Here is a 15790-nt window from a genome sequence, read left to right on the forward strand (position 1 = left end):
GCCCATCCATGGGAACACTAGCCACAGCACACCGTTTGCCGCTGAAGGTTAAAGACGCCTTTATTGTTGTTTTTTCCCCCCGAAACACGTGGCCCACATCATTAGTTCCCCCACAACGCTTAAGACGTTGAGCCATCTGGAGCAGGGAGCAGGGACATATTACTCAGGCACACAGGCATGAAATTACAGCGTCTGTGTGTCTGTCTCGCACTCCCCAAAAGTGTACGTGTACGCTCTTGTCTGTGCATGTGTCTTGCCCACAGAAATCATGCTGGCAATTACAGTGGTAGCAATCTGATGAAAACATTACTCATTTGATGTTATTCTTTATCATATCAGTTCCTGACAGGCTATCAGAGAAGGTGATGAATTGTTTTTCCATCTGAGATGCAGGGAAGAGGATGGCGGGAGGTTTTAGTTCTTCATCCTTGCGGTGTTTCGCTGCATAAATGTTGCAGAATGTTGGTAGTGTTTAAATCAGAGATGTGAAAACAATCATCAGCTATAGTCAGCTGCTCCTCTCACCTTTTCATCCATCTTCTTTTAGTAATAACAGCCATTAATTAATTTGTAGATCATCAACTTATGACCTTTATGTAACAACTTGTGTGCTTTTGATGAGCTTTTTTGCAGCACAGTGAATCATCTTGCTCCAGTCTCTCAACAGTACACACAGCCCTTTTAAAATGAGACCTTTATTGTTTATTTCTTAACCATCACCCATGTTTAATCATTTTGTACAATTCAAAATGAAAAGCAAACAAATACAGTTTAAAGAAAAAAAGAAAATTGTAGGAATATTTCAGTTTATGGGGTAAGTTCAGCATATTTCATTTTTCAGTAAGTGAGATGCAGTCCTCTTACCTTGCTAAAGATTTCAAAATTTCTCAGACTGTTGTGATGCTCCTGGTCTACAGCCCTCTTTTGGTCATGTCAAAGATGTTCTGTTAGCTTTAGTTCTCCAACTCTGTCTTGATTTTGAGCTAGGCCTGGTAGGCTAGGACTCATTGTGATGCTGAAAAAAAATAACATCTTTCTTCATCTTCTGCTTCCATCTCAACCAAAACTTCAGTTTTATTTTAAGAAAAGTAATCCAGGCCCATAGCATGATGCTGCTACCACCATCCATCACAGTGTGTTTAAGGTTCTTTTGAAGGTTTACAGTATTGTTTTTGTGCCAAATCATTTGAAACTATGTCCCAAAAATTACATTTCGGTCTGGTCATACGCATTCCTACACAATGTTTTAAGACCTTTTTTGCCAGTGATCTTTTGATGAAAATAGTTATGTACAGTTTTGTAAATTGTGGTTTTGCCTTAAGGATAAAAATCTGCAAATCGTAAAAACTATCTTGGAAGAGCTGTACCTCAGGTTGATCAGCTTTACCACAGTTGAGGCAGGTGTAAACCGAAGAAGACTGAATGCTAAAATTAAATCAAAAGGTGTATCAGCAACATATAAGGGTGTGTACATGCATCTAGGCTATTACAGATTTTTTTATTTATTTAGTTTTTTCATCACAGGTTATATATCATTAAAGGTGGAATACATTGTGAGAAAATTTCACCAAAGTAAATTTTTTTGCATCATAAGAACTTTGCTTTTTAAGAGAGCACTTTTGAAAGCAAATGCATCTACATTTATTAACCAAATAAATAGGTTTATTGTATAAAAACTGATAAGCAGACTTTGTCCTCAGTTAAGCTTCAGTGCAATCCTTCCAGAGATTTATTTCATCAGCGAATGCAGTTTCCATAATCATATCTGTGTCCTCATATTAGAAAGATAATTAACAGCACTAATGATCACGTTAAGTTCATTACACATTCACTGCCAGCTCAGAATGAAGTTGACATTATGTTGCCTTATCATCAAAGGTGGCGTATTGTTGGGAAGTCATTAAAATGGAAATGAGCGCGATGTTCTGATGTTAATTGCAGAGGGAAGAGATGAGTTATGTATTTAATGCAGCATTTTAAAAAGCCAATGAGGTTCCTATCTGCTAAATAGGGTAATTAATGCTATATATTACTTATGTTTGTCCAAATGAAGGAATGAAATTAGAGACGATGACGCCAACTTGCTGTTTATTTGTCACAACGCGCCTCTAGTCTGCAAACTTCATTATTACTCATATTTCTATAATCTCCCTTCAAATTCCTCTTTTATTTCCTTCGCGACGCAACTTCTCATTTGGATAGGCAGCCGGCCATTTAAGGAAGCAATTTGTTTTCTCCGCAGAGCCTGTCAAAGTTTGTCAACTTTCAAGAACATGCTCACTCTGTAACCTATCTAGAATTAGTACATCTGCTCTTGTGCAAAAGTGTTCTTGCCTTTTTACTCTGGTCGAAACGAACAAATTAATTCTTTCAGCGGGTTTGTTCCACAGAACACAAAATTAGCATGTGTAAATAAAACTCGATATAAAGAGTTACTGCGCTCTCGCTCGCTCAATTAAATGGCTTTCCTGGGTCAGCTGTGAAGATGGACACATGTTGTTTCACTAGTCTCAGAGCGAGCACCGCTGTGATGATGGGTTTAATGAAGCAGTTAACAGTCAGAATATGATCCCAGTGTGTCTGAACATGAGCATTGTGCAGTGTCAACACACGGCTCTGTTTGGGGGGTTTTTCATTGCTTTTCTCTTTTAATCGTCCTTAAAAAAATAAAAATAAAAGCACCCATACACTCGCATGCTCACACACAATAAAGGTGCTCACACAAACCAACCTTGGCGCTGACTGTGGCGAGGCTCAGTGATATTAATGTTTATGTTAATTAGATCACACCAACAAATGATTACATTTGAACACAGGGTTATTGTAAGACTGTAGCCACTAGCTTGTTTTGCCCAGTGAATGCAATTTAACACAGATGTAATTGTGTGAATGCATTGTAATTGCATGAGGAAACAACAATGCCATTATGTATGTGTGCATTTGTTTATCTGTGTTCATGAGTGTGTGTGTGCAGTCTGAACCGAAACAAGTCACTGTTTTCCCTCTTTTTATTTGCAGCTGTTTTCACTCTTTTTTTCTTTTTTTTTTGCAGGAGTTTCTGTCCAACATGGAGTCGCATCGGCATCGAGGTCGCAGTGTGTTTGAGAACATGAGGTCAAACCACTTACAGGTTGGACATCATAGTTAAATGTGTTTCAGAAATGAAAATAGGAGTTTGACAAAATTTTGTTCCCTCTTTGTCCCAGTTGCAAACCACCAAGTGGGAGCTTGTGAGCTCTCAGTGGTTGCATGTGGAGGCCGAGCTACTGAGAGAGAGAGCTGTATTCGGCCCTGGCCCTGGGGTGCTGTTGAGCCAAGACTGGGTACAAGAATCTGCGGAAGGCCCTAACCGGACCAAGCTACGCATACGCAGAAAAGTCATGAAACAGTCCAAACGGGTAAATCAACTCAGATTAGAGAAGGAGATTCTACTCTGAATTTTATTTCATGTACATCGGCTTGCTGTAGTATTCATACATGAATAACTTTACACATTACAACATCAAACCTATGTATGTTTTGTTTATAGGTGATAGACCAACACATAGTAGTGCATAATGGTAACATGGAGGATCTTTTTTTCATCTTAATTTCTAAAGATTGATATTTTTTCAAATTTTATTTTGCATTTTTCAGATTTGATGTTGGGTGTCTGAGTGTCTGAACAGCAAATTTCAAGTCTTAGCAGATTTTTAGGTCCAAACTTTGACTTGACCGTTTTCAAATAAACATATGCCCCAGGCTCCAGTATGTTTCTCCCTATAAGATGTTTTTTTTTTTTTTTTTTTGTCCAGAATTGCCTCGTATTTATTTCCATTAATTTTCCCATGAACACTGACCGGATTTTCTGTCCTTGCTGAAGAAAAGCATAGATTCTTCCACCTGAGGTGTGAACCTATGCTACTCCTCCAGAGTTACAATGGGCCTCTTGGGTGCTTCTCTGATCAAAATTCTCCCTGCCTTGTGTGTCACCATGCATGACATCCACATATCATCCACTTTGCAATCCTGCACTACTATGTGTTTATCTATCTCAAGTTCCAAAGAAATACATTTAGGATTATGAAAATAGTTGTAAGATGTGCAACATGTCACAAATTTTTTTTTTTCTAATGCAGATTTATGTCGCTTTCATATGTGACAAATGTTTTCCCTGCAGCTGCTGGGAGCACTGGGTTTCGGTTTAAGGTCTGAGGAGTCCAGTTGCAGATCAGATGGTGATGCAGGTAAAGATTATTTTGAATTGCTTGCATTCTGAAATTTCACCACAAGATGTCACTAAGTCCTACTAATTTTTCTGTTTAAATCTTAATTTCTGTCCCAGACAATCAGAATTTATTTATTTTTTTCAATAGAGCCAAAGATCTTGTGTGACTTTGATGCAGACAGTAAAGAGGACGAAGCAGAGGGGGAACAAAGCTGTGATCGCCTGACCTTTTTCCCTGCCTTGACTGAGACGCCGTCTCTTGCCGAGGGTTTATCTGACCCTTTCACCCCTAAACCCTGCTCACACACACAAGACTGCCCCGACATGCGTATCGTCCTCCAAGAGCTGCACCCTAACGAGAAGGTACCGTGGCACTGGATGACGTTTTGGTCTCTCGGCTTGAATAAAAGTAAAACTAAAACTACTCCCCGCCCTTCCAGCATTCACATTCATAATTATCTGATGCAGACGAAGGGATTCCAGTAGCTCAGCGCTGCTATCAGAATTTCATCTTTCCTCATTAGTTAAATATTTTAATGTCGAGGCTCAGCACAGCTCCCCTCATTGTTGCAACGAGTTAGAAACTACGCACATGTTGACAGGGCCCTCTGATCGCTCCGGCAACCAGCCGCGTCTTTTAATGTTTCTGACAGAAGTATTAATAAAAGCAGTAGGAGGTGATGCAAGCTGTCTTACATCCGCTTAGCGAGTGTGTGATGTGTGCTGGTGTGTCCTGTTGCCTTGCAGTTGTTCAGCGCTCGGCTCCCGCTGAGCTTCTTGTCAAATGAACACAGTCATTAGCTCTGAAAAATGCACACACACTCACAACCGAACATTCACACAAAGGGAGACCCACTCATAATTAGCTTGCCAGCGCCAATAGTGTGATTATGACAATAATGTGTGTGGGGAGAAATCAATGGTCTGACATTAGGCTCTCAGTCAATAAAAGTCCTCCTTTTCCCTCCTCCTTCCACATCGCCGGCTAAATCGCTCGCAGGCTGATAGCGCGTATCTGTCTGGACCACAGATAAGGAAATGAGTTTATTGTTATGTATTTAATTTTTGATGGCAATAAATTCAACTAGTTTAATCTCCTCATTATTGGTGACAGTTGGCGCTGACTGATGTCATCTACCATGATATAGCCTAGCGAAGACTTACTCACCTTGACTCCTCTTAAACACCTTCACATGATAAGTGACCGTATCCATCACAGTGTGTCTCTGTGTGTGCTTTAAGACAAGAGCTTCTGATCACTTATCAGCTTTACCATTGTGTGCGTGGCAGTGATTAATTCTCCTAATAAAGGCCAGGCAGAACCTCCTCCTCGTCCACCGAGTGTGTGGCTGCGTGTCTGGGGGTAGGGACTCTGATTTGATTAGTATAAATTGTGCAGGCCCTGCGGCTGTGTTGGGACCCCATATGTTTTTTTTGAGGGGTGCTTGTCTCCCGGTGGACTCGGTGCGTGGAAACGGCCAGGTGCACGCACTCATTGTGAAATCAAGGGAGACAATAAAATTATCCACACATTATCACGATGCAGTTAGCATTAGCCGCAACCAGCGCTGAAAGCAGCATGTGGATTCACTGTGGCCGAGGATGAAAAGGGGCCGGTCCTTCTCCTCCTCATCAATCAGATCTGATAATGAAGTGTTCAATGGTGTCTTTTTAATAAGGATTAAAATATGTGATTAAAATGATCAATCAAGTAAAGCCTGAACCGCTATCTGATACATCGTGTCCTGAGAGAATAACGCTGTGGTGTGCATGGAGTGTCTTATATAAGGCTTATTGTACAGACTGTTGGCACCCCCAGTAAAGATCTGTGTGGAACATTAAAATAAATTATTACAGTTGTATAATCTCAAATTAATAATCCAACTTTCAATTGATATAAATTTACTTGATGTGAAAAAATTCCTTGTTAAGAAGCACTTATTGTTAAAATCACTTTAAAATAAATGTGACTGAAACATCAAATCAATTTATGCTTTACTTTTTTTAAGATAATCCAAGTTTCCAGATCCTTCTAATTAGTAATTCACAGTTTACTTGAGGTATGGATGTGATTTGTCTCTGAGGCCCGATTGTGGTAGCAGCTGGTCACTCAGTGAGGAGGAAGATAATGATTAAGATAAAAAAATGTATATATAATTTCAGCTGCATCTTGGATTCCCAAAATGTTTCACATGCCTGATTGAGAGCGATACTAGAGAAAAGCTTTTTCTGTCCTATAACCATAAACATATCATGAAACTACTGTGAGATTTGTACAAATTAGACTAATATTGAGCCTTTCTGCCAACACTTCAGATGGGTTTAGGGTAAAACAAAGGTTGAGAATGTACAAAAGCAGCTCTTTCCCACAGTCGAGTATGGTTGAGAGTCCATGATGCTGGGGGTCATTTTCACTTCCTGGGGACAGAAATGGGCTTTCAGGCTGTTGGCGCCAGTAGTGACTCTTAATATGTTGGAGTATGTTAGAACATTAACTCTTTACAATTGCAGAAGGCATTGAAGAAAAATCCAGTAGATTACCAGTAAAGTAAAAGTGAAATAGGTTTTTCAATTGCTTAATGATCTGGAACATTTGATCATAGAAGTCATAATTGGTCCACTAGATACACATTCAACTTTCTTTTATGACCATCACACTTTTAACTCTAAATCATATAATTATCTCTCTATGCTTCAAGCTTGTGGCATGTTTTATGTTGAAGACATAAGTGTGTGTTTTTTTTTATATTTTTTTTTATTGTTTTTGTTTTGTTTTGGGGTTTTTTGGCTAAAAGGAGTTGTAAACTCTAAGTAGCCGGGGTGCCCATAATTGTTTAACTGGAGATTTGTGTTTATTTCGTAACAAGATGGGCTACTTTAACAATGTTGTAAATTTACTCATATTAATAGTTGTATTATTTAGTTTCAAATTATGTAACTACAAAAAAAAACATTAAATTTTTAGGGTTTATACACACACTTACATGGGCTGCTAACAAACGATTCGCCTCTGTGTTTCTTATGTAGATAAAGGCAAAGATGTGCGTGGTGATGGTGAGTGGCCTGAAGATGACAGAAGGTTTGCTGCTGTTTGGAAAGGAGAGTCTGCTGTTATGTGAGGGATTCACTCTGAACGCCACTGGAGACGTTTGCTGCAGGAGACACCACCCAAGCAGGTACCGTCACCTTGTGAGAGCTGCTCACTTTTCTACCGTTACTAAAAAAAAGGTAAACATGACATCTTCTGTGTCCCCTTCTTCCAGTGTGAAGGATTCTTTTATTTCCACTGTGCTGAGCAAAGAGCTGCCGTCAGCCAGTTGCAGACGCTGGCTTTATGAGGATATCAAGGAGGCTCGCTTCATGCGGTTCCTTTTAGAGGTCAGCCGTCAAATTTAATCTCAGATATTTTTGATGTATAGCAGCTGCAGAAGTTTAAACTTAAATGTAACCACCTGCTATACATGAGTGCTTATTTAAATTAGAATATACTTTTCGAGGCTCGTCTGTCAGGTTAAAAGTAACTTTTCAAAATGACATTTAAGCAGGCATTAGACAAACCTTTAAAAGAAACATGCAGTGTAGGAAACACAAAAAATTGCAGTCAATAATATTCGATCAAGTTTAACTGCTTTGCATTTTTTTTTACATTTATACACATAAGCTTTTAATTAGACACATAATACATAATACATATATACCCACCCATTACTTACGCCATTTTCTATTCACTTCAGTTTATGACAAGGTTAAAAGTAAACTTAAAATTAAGAAAGATCATATAAAAATAATAATGTGAATAAATTAAAAAGAAATAAATGAATTAGCTAATTTTAAGGACGACTTTTAAACAATATCTGGTGAGCTGTTCTATCAATGCATTTTTTTTACACTGAGACTGTGTAAACTGTAATATTTTCAATCCAAACATTGCAGTTATTGCTCTCTGCTGGTTGAATGTTGTTTAAAAACACACTATGATTTATGATGTTCCAGTTTTTATCAACCAACAGCTCTAAACAGATGAGCTTTTAGACTTGATGTAAAATAACTCAGTTTTATTTTTTGCAGTTTTTTTAGAAGTTTGTTCCAGATTAGAAGAGCATAAAAACAGAATGCTGCTTTTCCATGTTTGGTTGTGATTCTTAGCATGCAGAGCAGACATAAACCAAAAGACCTCGGAGGTCTGGAAGGTTGATATGACAACAGATCTGAAAAGATAGCTTTAGAGATGAATAAAAAAAATATATATGTGCAGGAAATAAGTCAGACGTCTGACTGGGCTACTCCAAAAGATAATTATTACTTCCAGTTAGTAAAATTTAAACCTAGATTTAAAAGAGTTTAATTTGGGGCTTAGCTGTATTTTTTATACTCTGCGATCTTGCATATTTACCAGGAGCAGTAAATATGCAATATCAAATATGCCTTACATGGGTTGAATAAATCCAACCCATATGTCCAACAAGTAATATATAAACATAACAAATGTTACCATATACTTTTTACTGTCTCTTTCTGCTAAACTAGGACAATACTATTGAGATTTTCATGAAAAATGGACACTCTGCATTCCTCGTGTTCATGAATAAAGACCATGTCTCTGCATATAAAAGGTAACTAATTTAGACTTAGTGGATCTTCAACGATTTTTCAGGCAACAGTCTTTGACCTTTGTTTTTTTTTTTTCTCCGGCTTCAGACTGAGCAGAGTGGTGCCGGCATTAAAAGGCAGAGCACTTGCTGATGTCCTCTCAAATGCAAAGTAAGTGTTAATCTTTTTATTTACTTCCATGTAGATTTGTTTACTGGCGTGATTTCCATTTGCTGTGGGTACAGACTAACTGAGACTGCTACAAGGTGAAAGACTTGGTATCCAGCTGGCTCAGATCGAGTTTGAAACTCAACAGCTTTGCTTGACTTATCAACTCTGTTTTATTTATGTGACAACATAAATAGAAATTGTTCTATGGAAGGAAATTGTGTAAAATAAAAGTACATAATTTAAACACACCAAGTGTTTCAGAATTCTTTAATTTGGGCTCTCTTCCAGCATTTCTAATGCATGACAAATTGAAATTAGCAGATGGTTGATCAGTTCACCTTTTGCTTTTTATTCTCCAAACATCCTGGGTGACTGCAGCCACCGAGTTCGGTGTCATCAACCCTTCAAATCTTTTCTTTTTCTCCTCAAACACTTCAGGCTTTTCAGTTTTTTTCTCTCCTTTTCTTTCTTTTCTTAAAATTTTTCCTGCTTCTGCTTTACATATTTTAAGGCACCTCTTGCACAAGAAACTTTCGTGCACCAGATACAGCTCCTCTTTCTGCTCTAACTTTTCCTTTCTTATCCTCTCACTTTCGGCGTGGGCAAACGTACACGGATTTCTTATCAAATTCACCTTAGTAAGGTTTCGAAGATTTGGCAGAAACTCGGGTACTTTGATGAATTGGTTATCAAACAAGGCTAATTCTTGGAGAAGCGATAACTGCTCCATAGTGGAAGGCAATGCATCTAGCTGGTTCAGTCCAAGGTTGAGAGTCTTCAGGTTGCAGAGGGAGCCCAGTGTGGATGGTAAACCAGCAGATGTTAAGCGGTTGTTTGCCAGATTGAGGTATGTAAGTTCAATCAAGCCGCCTATGGACTCGGGCACAGACTCCAGCTTGTTGCTGTGTAGATCGAGCCGTCTTAGCGACTTGAGGGTTCCGATGGTTTCAGGAAGCTTCTGAATCTGGTTCCGACTGAGGTCCAACTCATCCAAATTGCGCAGCTTCAAGAGACACTTTGGGAAGATGGTGAAGCCCATATTGCTGAGTATGAGTCTACGCTTTCCATCTTGGGTTACATTTATTGCTTTCTTGGCAGCCTTGAGACTCAACTTTCTTGAACCGGATCCCTTTTTTTTGGGTGCTGTGGATCCCTTTTTTTTGGGCATGGTACTGGATTGAAAAGATAAGCAAACAGATCATTTTTTTTTTCTACATTTGCCTCAGGAGGCTAATTTACAATACTTTAAAATAGTGCTGTGAAAAATTATTTACCCCCTAGAGATTTTCTATGATTTAGCTTTTTTTTGTTGTGCTTAAATGTTTGAGATCATTAAAACAATATTTGATATTAAATGAACCTGCAAATGATTTCATTTATAAAAAGAAAAAAAAAAAGATCAAAACCAATAAATCAACAATTTAAATATAACTCGTCTCACAACATGAAGCTGGCAAAAAAAAAAAAAAAAAAAAAAAAAAAAATTAAGTGCAATAAATATGTTCAAGAATTGATAGAAACCCCTTATCAATCTTAAAAGTGTAATAAAGCCATTCCTAAGGCTTTGGGACTCCATTGAACTGCACTGAAATGGAGAAACAGTGGTGAACCTTCCCAGGAGTGGCTGGCCTAAAAAGAGATCCTCAATGACTCAATCAGGAGGTTGGAAAGAACAACATCTAGATGTCTTCAGGCCTCACTGGGCTCTATGAAGGTCAGAATGATTCAACATGAAGAGACTGAGCAAAAAAAAGTTGCATCACAGAGCAAGTTCTAACACAAAGGCCCATATATAGTTTTCAAATGATCGCCGAGACATTTTGACATGTTTGACATAGATCTATGTATTCTTATTTCCTAATAGATGAAATCATCGCATTACCAACAGCTTTTTTTTTATCTACCAAACTTATGTTAGTTTATTAAAATGTCTTTGATGATCTTAAACATTTAAACGTGACCAAAAAAAGCAAAAACAGAAGAAATCAATAACTGGACACATACTCTCCCCCACCCCTCCATAACTCTCGCTGATCTACAGCATCATGCAGTAATCTAGGAAATGGATGTGTTCTGTGTATGTTGATGTGTAAGTATGCATGTGTGAGGCTGATGTGATTTATTCAAGACAAGGGCCTATGTATGGCCTGGGGCAATTGGGAAAGCATGCACTCTGAGGAATGAGAACTTGAGCAGCGTGTGTGTCACAGTGTTGTGTCTGCATTAGAGTGTGCTCACCCTCGGTTGCCCATGGGGGTATTTAAGAGCACGACTCTCTAATTAAGGCTAATGCAGGGGAACAATAGGAGCGAGGCGACAGCAAGGAAACACACGAGCGCTGATGTTCTCACCACTCAACTGATTTAGTTTTTTGGCTCTTTTTGAGAAAGGGGAGAATAAAAAAAGTGTGTGTATTTTTGACGGACAACCATGCAATGTGCTATATGTGTGTTTGTGTACACAAAGAGTCAAATCAGGACTTTGATAAATGATAGTTGTGGAGTGTTGGGAGTGTAATGAGGGCTTTGCTCTTCTCCCCTCCCTGTCTAAAAGAGCAAGGTGTGTTTCTGTTTGTGTCTGCGTAACACCCCAAGGCACTCTCTCGCCTCATTCATCATCCTCAGGATGAGAGAGGTTATCTGCTGGTGCTTGTTCTTATTATAACCTCCTATAGGAAACTATTGCATGAAATTATTGCCTCCAATTAGATAACACATACCGAGCCAAATGCAATGATTGATTTAGTGTAGAGCTACAAAATAATTTTATCGATGTTAGGTGGTAGATAAATTTAAAATGCACACTCGCCTTTTAAACGCGTTTGTTTTTTATAGTTGAAACATAATATTTAAACTATATAAAAACTTTTTTTTTACTGTCTGCCTGGCATTAAATCTGATTTAAATTTTCTTTTAATTTAATTAGAATTATCAAAATTGTTTCTATTTGATAAATGGTAGAATAATAAGTTTTTGGTACCAAAAAACTGCACTGCATTTAATTCTTGCTTTCTTTAATTCTAGGTTTCCTTCCATAAACCTTTTTACATTAGTTTGCTGGAATTACAACCCATTACATCAGACAGAATTGATGTACCCGAGTCAGACTTGAAGGCCATAGTGATCTGCATGCATATTCTATGAGTTCAGATTTTTTCAATTGCCAATTTAAAACATTGACCTTGTTGTTGTTTATTTCACTATGTAGACATCGAGTCGGTAAGCTTACTGTCACTGTCCATTTGAAAGATATAGTTTTGCCCAAGCTTAAACTTTTGGGCTGATGTCAATACTTCTGCGTAAGGTTCTTCATGTTTCTTGATTTCCCCTGGATGAACTGTATCCAGGGGAAAATAGGATCCAGTTGTTCCCTGGATCCTGTTCCTTCTACACCAAAACACTGACTTCTGCCACACCCGTACCTCATCGATGGGATGGTCTTCCAAAGTTTTCAAACTTCCCTCTTTTTCCTCCAATTCTAATATTTATTATAGCTAACTTCTTCCATTTTAGTTTAACCAGACCACATGGCATGTCTCCAAAATTAAGGGCACATTTGCAAACTATAACCTAGCTTTTCATTTTCCTTTTAAAATAAAACTCACCCCCAAATAAACCATTTTTCCATTTTTGTTGATAAACTCTCTAAGATTATATCTTTATGTTTTTGTGTGAATTTTTGTGCAATTCTTTTAGTTTGGCATTATTTGGCCTAAAACCTTCTCACTGGCCTCCTACTGTCAAACGGCTCTTAGGCATCTGAATCTTCTTATTGGTTGCAGCGTTACAGCTTGGTACAACTTCATCTCATCCTTGTCTTTGAGTATAAAAGCACAGCGCTCCCTGACAAAGTGGATAAGTTTACAACAGTGCTTCTTTCACTATGACCACAGACCCACTCACCCCCTCCATTCATCTCCATGCTCAGCCCTGTTTATTGGCTCTGCCCATTTTGCTGGAATATTTCCAAATTTGCCAGGGTCGGGGTTTAGCTTATGGAGGGGGTTAGTTGCACTTTAAGTAATGACTCTTTCCTCTCTGAGAAGCCTGTTAGTCAATTTAAAGTAAAATAAATTGAGGGAAAAAGAAGGGTCATAGCTTTGTATGCAATGTAAATAAATATCTAGTTCTAACTGTACATTCTCAAAATATTTCACATAAAAATTTGTACTTACCATACTTTAGCTGCTGCTTTTTTTCAGGATGTTAAGCTTGATCAGATTTTGTTTTAGTGGTCAAACTAACCTTGGTCTTTGTTTTTGTAAGCTATCCCTGTAAATGTTGCAGAAATAGCTCGTACAGTACTCACTAATCCTTTCAAAGGGACATATAACAGTTTGCATACTGAGCCTTCTTTCCCCAAACCAAGAAAGATTTCTCTTGTTTATTACTGTTGCTTAGCAACTGAGGTGCTTTGACTTTATCGTCCTGTTACTAGCCCACAGAGGAGGAGGAGATTTCAGAAACGGCGGACCACTTTTACGATTTAGATTAGATGTGTTTGGATAGTTGTTTCAGAAATAATGAAATGTTCAGCGTTGTGGCCATTTTATATAAATGCTTTTTTCAAGTTATTTGCATATCCTGATAAAATATTTAACTGGGTAAATCTGCTCTTTTTTTGGGAGATTTTTTTTGTTGTAATGTGAGCTTTTATCCGACTGAAATGTAACAAAAATGAATGATATAAAAAGATAAATATTTGTTTTCTAAGCTGTGAAGTAGGAAATCCTTTGACAGTGTAAGTCAATCCACTTTAGCTGAACTCACCTCTATAACTGCTCCTACAGCTGTATGCACACAGTCTCAGTTTCGTGAGTCTCAGAGAAGACTCTGCTGGTGCTTCTGAACTCTGGCTTTGGTTGTATTTAAATCCTGGCTGCTAGGCAACAGAGCAAGCAAAGGAAATATGTGCTGGTAAGAGCTGTTCAGTACTCGGTCTCTGTTGCTAATTCAAAGTGTTTGCTTTTATTGTTCTTTAGAAAGACTCCAGTGGTTGAAAAGACAGCTCTTGTAAAATGGCAGGTAATGTAAAAAACATGTTGTTGTGCTCAAAAAATTCTTTACATCCTCACTAAATGGCTGAGTATAATTCATTGTGGTATTTAGAACATTTTTTGTTGTGTGTTTTCCTTCTAGAAAGGCGAGATGAGCAACTTTGAGTATTTGATGCACCTGAACACTATTGCTGGGAGGACATACAATGACTTGATGCAGTATCCGGTTTTCCCCTGGATCCTGGCTGACTATCATTCAGAGGTAGAATCCCACGCATGTTTCAGACCAGAAGTCTGCAACCTGTGGCTCTTTAACAAAATGCAACACTTCAACCTTTCTGCTTTGGCTCCCTGAAACTTTGAGCTGAATTGACATGAACTCTTAATGATTTAAGATCAAGTGCTGTTGTCGGTCTTATTCAAATTTTCTGAGAAACTGATTTTTTTTATTTTTTACTCCCAAGTCATAATCACCAAAATAACTTCAATAAATGCTTAAAACATATTGAGTATATTTTATATTTCCAGAATCTACATGGATTTCTGAGTTATTTGAGTAAATTTTATGAAAGTTTTTAATTGGATTCTAAATGAAAATTATGTTTTTCTGTGAATAGCATGATATCCCAAAAATGTATATACATACAGGGAAAATCTGACTGAAATAAGAACTGGACTTTTTACTTTATTTTAACCCCTTTCTATGTTCTCAGCAAAAATCACCTCTATGATTTGGTACTAAAACTATTTTATGCTAGAGGTAGGTTTTATTAACTGGAGAAAATGGCAGAAATTACTATGTGGATCACAAAGGTTGTAGAAGACTATTACACATTTTTATTATGCAATAGATTAAAGCTTTTTTTTCTTAATCTCTGACCTCCATAGACACTGGATCTGTCAAATCCCACAACTTTCCGTGACTTGTCCAAGCCAATGGGAGCCCAGACAGAGAAAAGGAAACAGATGTTTATGGAGAGATATGATGAGGTGGAAAACGCTGGGGATGAAGGTCTCTTGACTTTTTTTCATTTTTAAAGCCTACCATTTAAAAGTTTTATTCTTTAAAACCTCATCTCACTGTTCTAATACGTTTCTCTCTCAGTGGCAGATATGTCTGCACGTTGCCACTACTGCACCCACTACTCCTCTGCCATCATTGTGTCCTCCTTCCTTGTAAGAATGGAGCCTTTTTCACACACTTTCCAGGCTCTTCAGGTGAGACCAGACACACCAGGGAATGCAAATTTTAATATTTGATATGTTTAAACACCTTAAACAAATGGGTTATTAGCAAGCTTCTGCAGAACCTAATGACAGACGTAATAATGCTACTTCATTCATCTCCGCTGGAACAGAGATATAAAACTTGCAAAACAATGTATCCATCTCATTTCATTTCACAGTTTTTCACTACTTTGTGGTCTATAAAATCCCAAAGAAATGCACTGAAATTTGATTATTTGGTGGCAAAATGTGAAAAGGAATAGGTGAAGAACTGAAGGACACACTACTCTCTTCAAAACTTAATTGGCATTTTAACAAAAACGGCATAAAATGTTGGTATTGTTCTGAAAGGAATAACTACGTACTGACTTACTGTCATACCTTTTTGGGTAACACTTTATTTGAAGGGGTGTGCATAAGACTGACATAACACCTGTCATGAACATGAACAAGTCTTTATGAATGTTTATGACAGTTGTCATAAAGTGTCATTTGGCAAATAATGACACTTTTAATGCAAAGTTGCTCTAAAAGTTGCATTGAAAGTCCATTAAAAATGCCAACGTTGCATTAAATTGTCATTATTTATAAAATCATGC

At 37.8% G+C, this 15790-nt stretch overlaps 2 protein-coding genes across 3 annotated transcripts in view; one reads left to right on the forward strand and one right to left on the reverse strand.

Annotated features, from left to right (window-relative positions):
- wdfy4 (WDFY family member 4) overlaps positions 1-15790 on the forward strand; it is a 53796-nt gene that overhangs the window by 24470 nt on the left and 13536 nt on the right. The window contains exons 43-54 of the mRNA XM_007546067.2: positions 3053-3130; positions 3207-3398; positions 4160-4226; positions 4356-4570; positions 7235-7383; positions 7471-7585; positions 8735-8820; positions 8906-8968; positions 13950-13992; positions 14107-14226; positions 14853-14976; positions 15070-15182. Of these exons, the coding sequence (XP_007546129.1) occupies positions 3053-3130; positions 3207-3398; positions 4160-4226; positions 4356-4570; positions 7235-7383; positions 7471-7585; positions 8735-8820; positions 8906-8968; positions 13950-13992; positions 14107-14226; positions 14853-14976; positions 15070-15182 (1365 nt within the window). The remainder of the gene's footprint in view (positions 1-3052; positions 3131-3206; positions 3399-4159; positions 4227-4355; positions 4571-7234; positions 7384-7470; positions 7586-8734; positions 8821-8905; positions 8969-13949; positions 13993-14106; positions 14227-14852; positions 14977-15069; positions 15183-15790) is intronic.
- lrrc18a (leucine rich repeat containing 18a) lies at positions 9224-13900 on the reverse strand. 2 transcript variants are annotated; one of them, XM_016668393.1, is made up of 2 exons: positions 13738-13900; positions 9224-10140 (listed from the first exon to the last, which is right to left on the reverse strand). In XM_016668393.1, exon 2 carries the CDS (start codon positions 10134-10136, stop codon positions 9303-9305), a length of 834 nt encoding a protein of 277 aa, XP_016523879.1. In that variant the 5' UTR covers positions 10137-10140; positions 13738-13900; the 3' UTR covers positions 9224-9302. The 2 variants fall into 2 exon arrangements, with proteins under 2 accessions (XP_016523879.1, XP_007546128.1); XM_007546066.2 differs by lacking the exon at positions 13738-13900 and adding an exon at positions 13143-13181.

The sequence above is a fragment of the Poecilia formosa genome, unplaced genomic scaffold, assembly GCF_000485575.1.
Source record: "Poecilia formosa unplaced genomic scaffold, Poecilia_formosa-5.1.2 Scaffold15, whole genome shotgun sequence".
NCBI classification, from domain to species: Eukaryota; Metazoa; Chordata; class Actinopteri; order Cyprinodontiformes; family Poeciliidae; genus Poecilia; species Poecilia formosa.